Source organism: Perognathus longimembris, chromosome 2, assembly GCF_023159225.1.
Source record: "Perognathus longimembris pacificus isolate PPM17 chromosome 2, ASM2315922v1, whole genome shotgun sequence".
In the NCBI taxonomy this organism is placed as follows: domain Eukaryota; kingdom Metazoa; phylum Chordata; class Mammalia; order Rodentia; family Heteromyidae; genus Perognathus; species Perognathus longimembris.
Genome location: NC_063162.1, coordinates 6989858 through 7003721, shown reverse-complemented (window position 1 = coordinate 7003721; position 13864 = coordinate 6989858). Strand labels below are relative to the sequence as shown.

Genomic DNA, 13864 nt, shown 5'->3' with positions numbered 1-13864 from the left:
GCTTTTGAACCATGATCCTCAGATCTCAGCCTCCTGAGTAGCTAGGATTACAGGTGTGAGCCACTGGTGTTCAGCTAGAAGTTGTTCTTAAATACTTAAATTTGTCTTAGGCAAAATGGTGGGGTGATTTGGGGAAATAATTTTGTCAAAGTGCTAATTTGATAATAGGCTTTTTTTAAGTAGCTGAGGTGAAATTTACAAATGCCCATTCTACCATTCGCATTTGTTATGCAGAGTACAGATATAGTTGCTCATTTGGATTTTCTTCTCACATACACAGATAGGAAGCTTCTGCCTTTCCGAAGCCCAGGCTGGTAGTGATTCCTTTGCTTTGACGACCAGAGCTACTAAAAATGGGAATGACTACTTGATCAATGGGTCCAAGATGTGGATCAGCAATGCGGAGCATGCAGGGCTCTTCTTGGTCTTTGCAAATGTAGACACCAGCTTGGTGAGTTTACAGTAGAACGTCTTCCCGCTTCACCCCCATCTTTTCCTCTTTCCACTTCCCTTTTAGGACTTTGTCTTAAATTCTTTGTTCTTGGCCTGGGAATATGGCCTAGTGGTAGAGTGCTCGCCTCATATACATGAAGCCCTAGGTTCGATTCCTCAGCACCACATATATAGAAAAGGCCAGAAGTGGCGCTATGGCTCAAGTTGGCAGAGTGCTAGCCTTGAGCAAAAAGAAGCCAGGGACTGTGCTTAGGCCCTGAGTTCAAGCCCCAGGACTGGCAAAAAATAAATAAATAAGTAATAAGATAAATAAAAAATTCTTTGTTCTCCACAGTACTGAAAATGTGAAACTTGTGCTGTCCATTTTTTTACTCTTATTTATTAATCTCCCAAACAAAATATTGTTGACACAATTGTTAGTTCCATGGTAGACCATAGGGTACTTATCTAATATTATATAAGAAGCTAGTCTTCGCCAGGTGCTGGTGGCTCAAGCCTGTCAACCGAGGAGTCTGAGATCTAAAAATCATGGTTCAAAGCTAGCCCAGGCAGAAAAGTCCAAGAGATTCTTATCTCCAAATAGCCAGTAAGGGCTGGGAATATGCCCAGTGGCGAGAGTGCTTGCCTCATACACATGAAGCTCTGGGTTCGATTCCCCAGCACCACATATATATATATATATATATATATATATTACACACATATATATGTGGCGCATATATACGACATATATATATATGTACATGGTCAGAAGTGGCTTTGTGGCTCAAGTGGTAGAGTGCTAGGCTTAAGCAAAAAGAAGCCAGGGACAGTGCTCAGGCCCTGAGTCCAAGGCCCAGGACTGGCCAGAAAAAAACAAAATTCCACAAATAGCCAGTAAAATTACTATACTGAATGGAGGTGTGGCTCAAGTGGTAGAGCACCAGCCATGAACTTTAAAAGGCCAATTGAGAACACTGAGTTCAAGCCCTGGTCCTGGCAAAAACAAAGAATCCAATCTTTAGTTGTGTAGAATTTTTAATTTTCTTTATAATAGTGAAGTCTTTAAATATCTGTGTAGTACATTTACTTTAAAATATTTTTTCAGTTAGGAAATAGACATATAGGGAAAAGGGTAAACACATTTTTTTTCTTTTCACTAACATAGATGTAATTGAATTACTTTGTTACAACTCTGAGGTGGGTGCCAGCAGCTTATACTTGTAATCTTAGCTACTCAGAAGGCTGATATCTGAGGATTTGGGTTTGAAGCCAGCCCAGGCAGGAAAAGTCTGAGACTCTTATCTCCAATTAGCCACCAAACATCCAGAAGTGTGACTCAAATTGACTCAAGTAGTAGAGCACTATACTAGCCTTGAGCAAAAATGTTCAGCCAAGCTGGGCCCTGTTGGCTAATGCCTGTAATCCTAGCTGCACAGGAGGCTGGAGATCTGAAGAACACAGTTTGAAGCCAGCTCCGTCAGAAAAAAAGTCCCCATGAGATTCTTATTTTCAATTAATCACTCAAAACCCAGAAGTGGAGCCATTGCTCAAAGTGGTAGGAGTACTAGCTGTGAGCAAACAAGCTCAAGGATAGCACCCAGGCCTTGAGTTCAAGCCCCACAACCTAAAAAAAATTGCTCAAGGAGAGCATCCAGTCCCTGAGTTCAAGACGCAGGACACACTCACACACACACACACACACACACACACACACACACACACGCATACACACATATTCTCTCTAAACTATTTAGTGATATTAACTTTAAAATGTGGGTTTCTTGTGATCATATAGTGCCTTGTGAGAATAATTTTTAATATCTGTTGAAGTTTCTGGAAAAGCAAAAGAAAAAGTGAAGTTCTTGATTTGGTGGCTGATAATCTCTAACCTTTCTAGTCCATTTTTTTTTGTTTTCATTTTATTTGAACTCTTACAAACAGGAGAGTTTTCAAGTACACGTAGTGATGGCATTTCCCATCTTTTAGGGCTACAAAGGGATCACCTGCTTCTTAGTGGACGGTGACACAGAAGGTCTTCACATCGGGAAAGCAGAGAACAAAATGGGCATCAGAGCCTCCTCCACCTGCCCGCTGACCTTCGAGAATGTCAAGGTGGGTAGCCACGTACTCAGTGAGGGACCAATGGGAAAGAAGCTTTGCATTTGAAGGAGCCGTGCAAGAGAGGTGTGAAAATAGTGCAAGCAGTGAGCTTACGCCGGAGTCTGGAGCTCTGCCGCAGCAGCGCTCGGTGGTTAAGTCCTGGTCAAGGGCCGTTTTCACAACAGTTGAGCCCCGCAATGATGAGAAGTCATCGCATTGATTTTTGTACATACTTCTGAACCATTTGTGCTTTGTAAGCTTGGCATTTGTCACACAGATACTTTACCGCTTGGGCCATGAACCAAACACAGCTTCAGAGAAGGGAGTCTGATATCAGCACACCAAAGGCCACAAGATGGGGTTGTTGCTCAGTGAGAATGGAATGCAACCAGGCAGCACCCCACAAAAACAAGATTTCTCAGACAGGTGGTTTTCCGGTTTCCCATTGCTCCTCGCAGAGCTGGTGGATCTCTGTGGGTTTGTGCGTTGGGGGGGGGGAGGGGAGGGCTTTAGTCTTCACAGTGTTGTTTGGGCCTTGCTGTTTCCCCCCAACCCATCCCCTCCTTCCTATTCTCTTTTTTCCCCCTCCATTCTGCCCTGCTCTTTCTCCCAGCTGACCGTATTAAGAAGCTGAGTATTTTCGCGGTTGTTGTTCCTAGTACTAACTTTATTAGTCTGTCTCCTCCCTTCACTTCTCTCCTCCTTTGGGCACATGCGCATGTGCACACCTGCATGAGCCTGTACACACCCTCCTCCCCGCAGTTGACAGGAGGGGATGATTCATCTCCACAGAAGTGTCTCTTACTCTCATTGTTGAAAGTTACTGCATTTTTTTTTTGGTAGTTCTTACTGTTACCTTACACCGAGCAAACAGGTCAGAACCGGAGGGAATAAGTTTGTTGGTGTCATTGAACAAGTGGTGCTTTGGGGCTGGGAATATGGCCTAGTGGTAGAGTGCTTACCTCGTATACAGATTGCGCCAGGCCCCGGAGGACGCAGGGGCGGACAGCTTGGGCTTGGGAGGCAGAGTGGAGGGAGACCCAGGCGTCAGCTGGCGGTCTCATCGCAGTTCAGTGAAGTACTGCAGCGGAGCCGCATCACAACTGGGAGTACATGTTTAGAGGCACATATACTATATAGTCACGTCTGCTGTACACTGCAGTCCATATGACTACAGTATATGCTATATAGTGAAGATGTATGTTTACATGGTTGTTTATACACTCACCCAAAAATATGTATATACTTGAAGTGATTTTGTCAAATTAAATTGAGAAATAAGTGCACACTTGTATCTTCAGGTTCCAGAAGCCAATATATTGGGACAAGTCGGACATGGCTATAAGTACGCCATAGGAATTCTTAATGAAGGCAGAATAGGAATTGCTGCTCAGGTAAGTCAAATTCCATAGTATAAGCTAATTAAAATATAACAAGAAATGCAGTGAGACCGGCGGGTGTGTGGAAGCTTGTGGGCACAAGATGGCGCCCTTCCCTTGCACGAGACAGAAAAGAATGGGTTCTGATTTTTTTTTTTTTTCAAATTCCATTTGGTTAATTATTTATTGGGCAACCAGGAAATGGCTCAGTAATCATAGTGGTTTTGCTTTGAGAGCATTCAAGTATTGAGTACCTGGATCAGAAACTTTTAAACTATATTATAAAGTAAAGAGTACTGACATATGCATGTCTTGTAAAGGTTTTCTGTGATTTTATTTCACTAGTTATGGCATTAAAACTACAGTACTACACCTCATTGTTCACGCACGTAAATAATATAGATATTCTGGCAGTAAAATGCAGGGCATGGGCTTTAGCCTAATTATTCCAAGTTACCTTATAACCCAATTAAAAGTTGAGATCGGGCAGTTACTATGTCTCAGTGGATGTCTTTTCGAGGAAAAGGCACCTAGCAGAGGGAACTGAAGTCTTCTGTCCTCAACTCTCCCATGGCAGTCTGGGAAAAGGCAGCCTTTTACTGAGATGGGAAAACAGTCTGTTGTAGTTGACAGCTGATCCTCCACCCAGTAGACAGAGGCAGCAGGGTGGAGGCTGACCCTGGACTGCAGAGCAGGTTCAAAGCCAGCCCGTGGTCTAGAGCGAGACCATGGTGCAGCTTTTAATCTTTATATCAAAACACACTATTTTGGATACTTTAAGTACATCATACTATTCATAACCAGAAATATAGCAAACCAGCTACCTCACCTTAATTTGAGTTTGGGGGACTTGGGAGGGGTTTTGTGCATTTGATTTCGAACATAATGTGCTCTCTGGAGCGTTCAAAATAAATGCTAATCGAAAATGTGAATGGCACTGGTAATCTTAACTACTCAGGAGGCTGGGATCTGAGACTCAGGGTTCAAAGCCAGACCAGGCAGGAAAGTCTGTGAGACTCTTCTCTCCAATAAACTATTCTGGAGGCTGGGATCTGAGAATTGGGGTTCAAAGCCAGCCAGGCAGGAAAGTTCATGGGACTCTTATCTCCAACAAATATTCAGTAAGGACTGGAAATGATGTTGTGGCTCAAGTGGTAGAGCACTAGCCTTGAGCACAGAGAGGCTCAAGAACAGAGCCCTGAGTTCAAGCCCCGGGACGAGAAAAAAAAAAAAAAGGAGGAGGAGGAAGAGGAAGGAAGAATGTGGAAGAGGAGGAGAAGAAGGGAATGTAGGAAGGAGGAAAGGAAGGGAGGAAGGAAGGAAAATGTGAATGAACACTAATGAAATATTGATATGTTTATGGGCATTTCCCCCCAAAAGCTTTAACTATTGATTTCTTTTCTTCCTCTAAAACCTATGTAGTTTGATATAATTAGATAGTGATACAGTGGCCTCCTAATGTGGAAGTTTAGACACCATTTCTACGCTTGAATCGTTAAATAGACAGCAATTCGCTAGCAGTGAGGCGGGTCAGCTCAGACGGGTACCACATCCTCACCTGTTCTTCCCGCGAGATAATGGATGTTTCTGCCGCATGCTATCTCTCTGTTGTCTCAACTCTGGCTGTGCAGTCAATCACCCAAGGCGTTTTCAGTGCTGATACTTCACCTTGCTCCTGTCCGCTTCCTTCCCAAGACTGGATTCTGTTCTTAACCCTGGTGTTAGACCCAGGCTGTCATTTTTTTTTTAAATCAGGAACTCAAATGATTCTGATGGGTGGGCAGAAATCCCTCCCTCTTATGTTGTAATGTCCCTTCCCTGAAGCCCTTGCTGGTCACAGTCAAAACAGCAGGAAGGTGGGAGCTTTTTTTTTTTTTTTTTTTTGGCCAGTCCTGGGCCTTGGACTCAGGGCCTGAGCACTGTCCCTGGCTTCTTCCCGCTCAAGGCTAGCACTCTGCCACCTGAGCCACAGCGGCCCTTCTGGCCGTTTTCCGTATATGTGGTGCTGGGGAATCGAACCGAGAGCTTCATGAGTAGGAGGCAAGCACTCTTGCCACTAGGCCATATTTCCAGCCCTAGGTGGGAACTTTAAGAGAAGACTTTCCATATTGGGATTTCAGATTTTTGGAGGAAACATTCTTCAAGTCTTTGAGGCTAGTTCTGGGCAAAACTTCTCTGACTCAGCTCGCTCTATGCCTTGGAGAATCACAGCTTAAAGGAACAGATTCTTGAACAGTAGCCTGGTTGTGTAAACTCAGCAACTCTGGGAGATTTGTGTCCATGATGCTAGAATTAAATATATTCAGATGGAATCACTCCACACTGTCTCCCATTTACCAGCAGTCTAGCTGTAAATCTGCCGTGGGTAAGAATGTGTAACTAACACCCAACACACATCACCTGGTAGCTCCTGGGCTTCCTAGCCTCAACTGGTCTTCTGCCTGTAGGAATTTGCAACTTCCGTAAGTAAAAGCATACTTGGAACAAAATAAGAAGTTCACGTCTTCTTGTTTTTGTTGTTGTTCTTGACAGATGCTGGGCCTGGCCCAAGGATGTTTTGACTGCACCATTCCATATATTAAAGAAAGGATACAGTTTGGCAAAAGACTATTTGACTTCCAGGTATATTTATTAATTAATTAAGCTCTTCCTACTGTTCTAGACTTTCCCCTCTTCCTGTTAATGTGTTGAAGAGCCACAGAGGGAATCCCTCGAGAGGATTTTAAGGGAAGAGGAAAGAGGAGGTGGAAAAGGTCTTAGGCATGCCTTCATCTTTTCCCAGGACAGAGCACAGTCCTAGAGGCCCTGAGCTGTGGCTTATCTGTGGCTTATCTGGAAGGTCTATGTAACCATCTCCTAACTGCTGTGTCAGTACAGCAGTGGGCGGAGTCAGACTTCCTGGGTTCAATGCTAGTTCTTCCACTTACAGATTGAAAAACATGCAACCAATCCTACACCACACCATGCACACCAAATAAATTCCAGATATACCAAAGAGCTAATGTAAACAAGCGAAATGTTAATGATCTTAGGGAGAAGGAACATAACCCTTACGATATCTGGGAAAGAAAGAATTTGATAAATAAGACAAGGAGTAAAAATCTTGGGGTTAAGGAAAATAACCTTTATGACATCGGGGGGCAGGGGAAAGAATTTGATAAATAAGACGAGAAGTATTCATTATATAGATTCAGAATTAGTGAATTTGACTAGAAAATTTCTTTTCCTAAAAAAAAAAAAAAAAAGGGAGAAGATATTTACTCTGTGCCATTTGAGCTTCTGGGTGGTCACAATTTGCACATACCCATGATCACACAAAGAGAACAATCTGTAGGATATTTGCAAACAATGCTATTTTTTTTCCAGTTTATCCCTCCTTCCTGTTTAAGGAATGTAATTCCTGGGTTAAGTTATTATTTTAATCCAGGTTTCCTGTAACTTCCGTCCTACGTTATTAAAATTATTTAATTGTTTCCTGCTAGACTCCATAAATCATAGTGTGCTGCTTCCTTGCTCAGCAGAGTAGAGTAGATGCTCAGTTAGTGGCTGGCGGATAGATAAACAAGGAATGGGAGGCTTATAATAAATCGCTCAATATTTCTGCTGTTGTTTATAACTAAGTGTTAATATTCCTGCTCCTGCTAAGTCAGTCTTATTTTTCCATCGATGGACATTTAGTGACACCTATCGCTCTAGAATTGCAGGGCCGAAGTAATTTTTGGACAGTTATTAAAGTTCATCTTAAATAAAAATAGAATGACTGGTAGTTATTCTTAGATATTTCGGTAGTGCCATGTGAAGGGACATTAGTTACATGAAGGTAGAAATCTGGTTCTTCAAGTAGTACTCCATGGCTTTGAACTAAGAACTGTTGATGCCATTTGCAAAGTCAGAAATGTCTCAGTTCAATGAAAAATACAGTCAGGCTGGAGATGGTGGCTCAAGTCTGTAATCTTAACTGCTTGGGAGGCGGCGATCAGAGACTGGGGCATCGAGGTTCCCGACAGCCCCCTCAGCCACTGGCTGGGCGTGGTGGCCCCTGCAGACCTGTTACTTCCGCCATGGCGGAGGCCCGGTGCCTGGGCACAGTGGTGCAGGCCGGTCAGCCCCAGACACAGCAAGGCAAGGCAGGAGCGCCGCAAGCCAGGCTGGCCTGGGCATAAAGTGAGAACCTACCTCAAAGCTAATTCAGGCAAAACGGGGCCGAGGGCATGGTTCCGAATGCCCGCCCGGCAAGTGTGAGGTCCTGGACCCCAGTACTGCCTCCCTACCAAAAAAAAGAATATAATCAGAGATGTGCTCCACTGTGATTTACCCTAAGCTCAATTTTGATCATAAGGAAAGCTGAAAAGAATTACTAAATGTAACAGTCAAGTTTTTTAAGCTGAACTGCAATTTGTTATTTAAATCATAACGAAGTGCGAAGAAGTAGAGGAAATGTGACATTTCCCCGGAGAAGATCCACCAGTGCCTGTAGTGTTTCATTTTGTTTTAGATGGCACGTTTTAAAATGTTTCCTGGATGTGAGTGTGCATGGTTTGGTGGTATGTCTCGAGTCTGTCAGTGTGTAGCATCCCAGTTGGACTTAGAGATAAAACATGTCTTAGAAATCCTGATTCTCTCAGGCTGGGAATATGGCCTAGTGGCAAGAGAGCTTGCCTCGTATACATGAAGCCCTGGGTTCGATTCCTCAGCACCATATATATAGAAAAGGCTGGAAGTGACGCTGTGGCTCAAGTGGCAGAGTGCTAGCCTTGAGCAAAAAGAAGCCAGGGACAGTGCTCAGGCCCTGAGTCCAAGGCCCAGGACTGGCAAAAAAAATAAAAATAAAAAAATGAAATCCTAATTCTCTCCACTGGGGCCTGGCTGTTCCAGGGGCTCCAACACCAGGTGGCTCACGTAGCTACCCAGCTGGAGGCGGCGCGGCTGCTGACGTACAACGCCGCCCGGCTGGTGGAAGCTGGGAAGCCGTTCATAAAAGAGGCGTCGATGGCCAAGTACTATGCCTCCGAGGTAAGAGGCTAGAAAGGGGATCCGCCTCTGCGTGTTCGCCTGTGTACTTATTCCCCTTTTCACCTAAGAGTATTGTTCGAACTTTGGTGTTTTTCAAGTAAGACAACATGGCCTTCTCACTTTCTGCAGGCGGAAAGGGAAGGATCTGTGGGAAAACGCTTTAATTCTGTGGCGTCAGGATGCTCCCATAGACAATCCAGGTCGGGGAGGCTGCCCCTCCCAGCATGCAACAGGAGCCTCCTCTGAGTAAGGGCTTCAAGCCTGTGCTTTCAAGTTGGGCCAAAGTGAACGCTGTGTTCATTACAGGAGCAAATCGTGTGTAAAAACGCCAGGAAGAGAATGCGAGGCTCCTAAGGGCTTCTGTGTGTGCTCTCTATGTCACACTTCAAACTTTGGCTCAACAATTCACCCAGCTCATGGGGCAGCTGTTTCCCCAGCCTTTGCACTATGGCTGATGTACTCCAGGACTACTCTGTCCAGTCCCCAAGCCCGATGGTTTGCCTCGACTTCCCAACTGCTACCTCCAGCCTGACTACACAGTGCACAAGTCAGAAACCTGAGATTCGTGACACACCACCTGGCTTTTGTCCCCCTCACATTGAATACACGTACCCCTAAAAAGATCGTGAATTTACAGGTTTCTCCTGTCTCCCCCACCACCTGCCAGCACCTGTTTATTTATATAACCTGCACCCTTCCCTGGCTGTTGGCTTCTCACAGCAGATGGAATGAGACTGGTACTCATTTCCTAGCGTGACTATGGCAAGAAAATTACCCAAAAAATGAGTCAACTAAATGTTATTAGCACCCGTTTCTGGAGGCCAGACTCTGAAGGAGAATCACAGAATCAGATGGGGTCAGCAGCACAGCCTTCTGAAAGCTCCTGGGGAAAATCCAGCACCAGCTTCTAGAGGATGCGCGAGTCATTCCTTGACTTTAGCCCCACCGTCCATCTTCCCGGCCCAGGATGCAGAATGTTCAAGTCTCTCTCTGACTCTTCTCGCTGTGGTCACACTGCCTTAGAAACCACCTCTTCGGCTCCCTTTCTGCCCCTTCTAAGAACTGCTGCTGTTCCATTGGACCCACTCCTGATAATCTAGATAATCTCATTGCCAGGGCCTTAGTTCAATACAGCTGCAAAGTCTCTGTTGCCCTGGAAGGTAGCTCATTCAGATTCTGGGGATTCCCCTGGGACTTCCTTAAGCAATGATTACAATGTTTAACCTGCTTACCATTCTCCAAGGCCACCTGCCCTCCTTTCTCCTCTCACCCTGACATGAGCCCATGGCTTTCTCTGGGGGGGGGGGTTGTCTGCTGAGCTCTTCTGCCCCTTGAAGCATTTGTTGAAATGCCCCTAATTCAAGCTTTAAGTCTTCGCCAAGCTGGTTCCTCAGAAAGGTCACCTTCTGAATCACAGTAGCTTTCTTGTTAAGCTCTTCTCTCCTGTGCATTCTATCAATGCCTGTGCTTGTTAGTTGAAAGTCTGTCTCTAGGGCTGGGGATATGGCCTAGTGGCAAGAGTGCTTGCCCACATGAGGCCCCGGGTTCGATTCCCCAGCACCACATATATAGAAAACGGCCAGAAGTGGCGCTGTGGCTCAAGTGGCAGAGTGCTAGCCTTGAGCAAAAAGAAGCCAGGGACAGTGCTCAGGCCCTGAGTCCAAAGCCCCAGGACTGGCCAAAAAAGAAAAAAAAAGAAAAAAGAAAGTCTGTCTCTAAATGACCACCAGGACCAAAGGGGCTGTAGCTGCCCATCCCTTGGCAGAGGATGTGGTGTAAAAGAACATCCTCTATAAGTATTTGCTAATAAATGATAACCTGTCAGCAGTCTTGTGAGTGTGAGCAACACTCTGGTTTTCTTAAGGAGATAGGAATTCTGTGAGTTGAGATTTTTTATGAAAGTGGTGCCGAGAATGGTATTAAAAAGTCAACACTGAATTATAAAACAACCTCAGTGCTTCCAGTTTGCCGGCAACCGTGAATGCATGTTGCTATAAGGGGGTATTTATAATTCTCAGTGTGGAGTCAGTGACTTGCTTTTGGTAGGTTTCAGGAATAACAACAAGCAAGTGTATTGAGTGGATGGGAGGAGTTGGCTACACCAAGAATTACCCCGTGGAAAAATTCTTCCGAGATTCAAAGATTGGTAGGTAGATTTTTTTTTCCTGTTTCATTTTGTTTTGTTTATTTGCCACTGTAAGTATTTGGGCTATTGTATTCGTCGATTTTATAGACAGGCAATTTTAATCTTGTCAGTATAAGTTTAAGTTGATTGGCTCTTCCCCTGTCTCTTCCTGTCAGAAAAATAGATTTATATTTTTAAAAACATTGAAATCGCCTTTTTTTTTCCAATTTTTCTATTGTTATTGGAAAGGTGATATACAGAGGGGTTACAGCTACATAAGTCAGGGAAAGTGCATTTCTTTTTGAGCCATGTCACCCCTTCCTTCCCTCACTCGGGTTTTTCCCTTTCATCCCCACCTGCAAGTTGTACAGTTCCTTTTCAACATAGTGTCCAGTGAGTACCACTGCTGCATGTGCAAAATTGCCTTTTTAAATGCTCCAGCAGGCCTTTTAGTTGAACTGTAACAAAATCCATTTTCATTTTTTTAACCAAAATTATGAAGACATTTGATGAGCGTGGTTTCATTCTGTTGTTGGCGGTGTTGTCCTGATTGCAGAAGCTAGGTGCCTCCCAGTCAAGCCTACGCAGCCCAGTGCTCCACCACCAGAAAGGAAATCAGCCCCAGAGCTCCAAGAGCGGCCTCATCCAAGCTCCTGCACGGATAGCCTAAGCAAACAGTCTTCAGCCGTTCAAACCTGACCAGGAGCTATAAGCAAATGGGAAATTGTGACCACTTAGTCATAGTTGCTTTGTCCAGTCCGTGAAAATTCTGGACTTTGAATGGTGGTGTTACAAGTAATAGTTATGTGGCGAATTCAAAGGTGATATTTTTGGAACTCATCTCTTTTGTGTGGATGTGGGTATGAGTGTTGATTCTGGGGCTTGAACTCAGGGCCTGAACTGTGTCCCTGAGCTTTTTTTTATTGAAAGCCAGTGCTCTACCGCTTGGGCCCGAGCTGTACTTCTAGCTTTTTGCTGGTTCATTGCAGATAAGAGTCTAGTGAACTTTCCTGACCAGGCTGGTTTCAAATTCTGATCCTCAGATAACAGCCTGCTGAGTGAGTAGCTAGGATAACAGGCGTGAGCTGTCAGCGCCCAGCTGGAATTTACCTCTTGTACTTAGCTATGGGTCCAATCCTGATCATTCTCTTTGCTCTCTTTTGTTTAAGGCACCATATATGAAGGAGCTTCCAATATCCAACTGAACACCATTGCAAAGCGCATCGATGCAGAATATTGACACCCTTAGAGTAGGGCTCCTTCCTGGCCCGGGATTGGCCATTTCAGGCTGCTGGGCCTTGCTGGAGGAGCGGGCCTCTACGTCTGCAGTACCATCGGATCCGGAGCCTCGGGCGTGTCTTCTGCTTGATCCTCTTTTCAGTCTGCTCAATTTAAGCACAAGAAGATCATTTCTAATACAGGAAAAATATGCTCATATTTTCTCAAACTGTTTTAAACTTTGCACAGATTTCTATTCTCATCCTAAATTCCAGGGAATATAGGAGTTTCGGCATTTTGGAAAAGGAAGACAGAAATGGCTACTTCATATTCCCACTAAATCTTTAAAACCTGTTCACGACACTAGTTTTCAACTATAAAGTGTAAGTAATTTTTAATCAGAAAATATCCCAACATTATAGTTCTTATCCAAACATGCACTATTTGTAAGTAGTACAATATCTGTGTTTCAACTGAATAAATTTTTTTGCTCAAACTTGGTTACTGGTCATTATTTAATTTAGAGTAATTAACTCAGAAATTGGATTTGGGTTCAGTGATTCTCAAGAAAAAAAATAACTGGATTACCTCTACAAAGAGATATATCATAATCTCAAAATGGATGGAGAGGTAGAAGGAGACTTTTTGTATTTGAAAAGGCAAATGATCCAGACACAGCCCTCGCCTCTGAAGCTCTTACCTCGAGTTTGCGTCTGATGGAGATGGTACATTGGTAAATCGAAGGCTGGGACTGATATGGGGCTCACATTTGAAAGAAGTGGCCACACCGATGAGCTGAACTCAGCCCAGCAACCAAGTTAGTATTGTTAGAGATTTTGTTGGACAAGACGGAATGAGTTACTGAGTAAGCACGGCTGGGGGGGTAGGGGGCGCGGGAGGGGGGGTTGGTTCTTCAGTACTAGGAATTCTCCATCAGCACAGTCCACTCTGGGGGCAGATCCCCCGACCCCAGGCCTCACAGACCACAGTCAAGTGAGAGCTTCGTGTTTCCTGATAGAGAGGAGCCTGGCTTAGCATAAGAAATGTCCCAGGGCTCATGCAGCTGCTGAAATTCACCATTACTGTTAAATGGGGAGCATTTTAGTATTTTAATGAAAAAATGGAGTTTATTAATAAAACCTGACATTTTCAAACTTAATTTTGCCTTGCACATTCATGTTTACTGAATTGGATTAATTTCTGCAATGCAAATCATAGTTAAATATTCAAAACTGTATAAATACAATCGAGGTAGGAATTACATTAAAACATTAGGTAGAAATAAGGGCAAATTTAGACCTGAAATCCAAAGAGATAAAATTTACTTGACTTTCAAATAGGGAAATGATAAAAAAAAAAATTTTAAATCCCTCATCGAGACTGGAAGAACAGAAGGCCTAATCTGGTAAGTAGGGCGGGTGAGGTGCTACGGAGGGGCCTGTGATCATGAATGACAGCTAGTGGAGTCAAAGCCAACCTTAGTAAACAGCACCAGCATGGACAGAAGTACAAACAAGTGGCAGGAAGACGAGTGTCATGTCAAACTCAAAGGAGCAGAAAGCCTCCCACATGCGTCTGGGTTCTGAACGTATAT

At 44.1% G+C, this 13864-nt stretch overlaps 1 protein-coding gene and 1 long non-coding RNA gene across 2 annotated transcripts in view; one reads left to right on the top strand and one right to left on the bottom strand.

The window, feature by feature from the left end:
• Acadsb (acyl-CoA dehydrogenase short/branched chain) overlaps nt 1–12770 on the top strand; it is a 29882-nt gene extending 17112 nt beyond the window's left edge. The window contains exons 5-11 of the mRNA XM_048338078.1: nt 281–451; nt 2422–2547; nt 3837–3929; nt 6447–6536; nt 8790–8927; nt 10974–11073; nt 12222–12770. Of these exons, the coding sequence (XP_048194035.1) occupies nt 281–451; nt 2422–2547; nt 3837–3929; nt 6447–6536; nt 8790–8927; nt 10974–11073; nt 12222–12292 (789 nt within the window). The 3' untranslated portion in view covers nt 12293–12770. The remainder of the gene's footprint in view (nt 1–280; nt 452–2421; nt 2548–3836; nt 3930–6446; nt 6537–8789; nt 8928–10973; nt 11074–12221) is intronic.
• On the bottom strand, nt 8452–8885 carry LOC125345972. The gene is made up of 2 exons (XR_007209829.1): nt 8771–8885; nt 8452–8540 (listed from the first exon to the last, which is right to left on the bottom strand). It is a non-coding gene; the product is annotated as an uncharacterized LOC125345972 (long non-coding RNA).
• Nucleotides 12771–13864: the final 1094 nt, after the last annotated feature.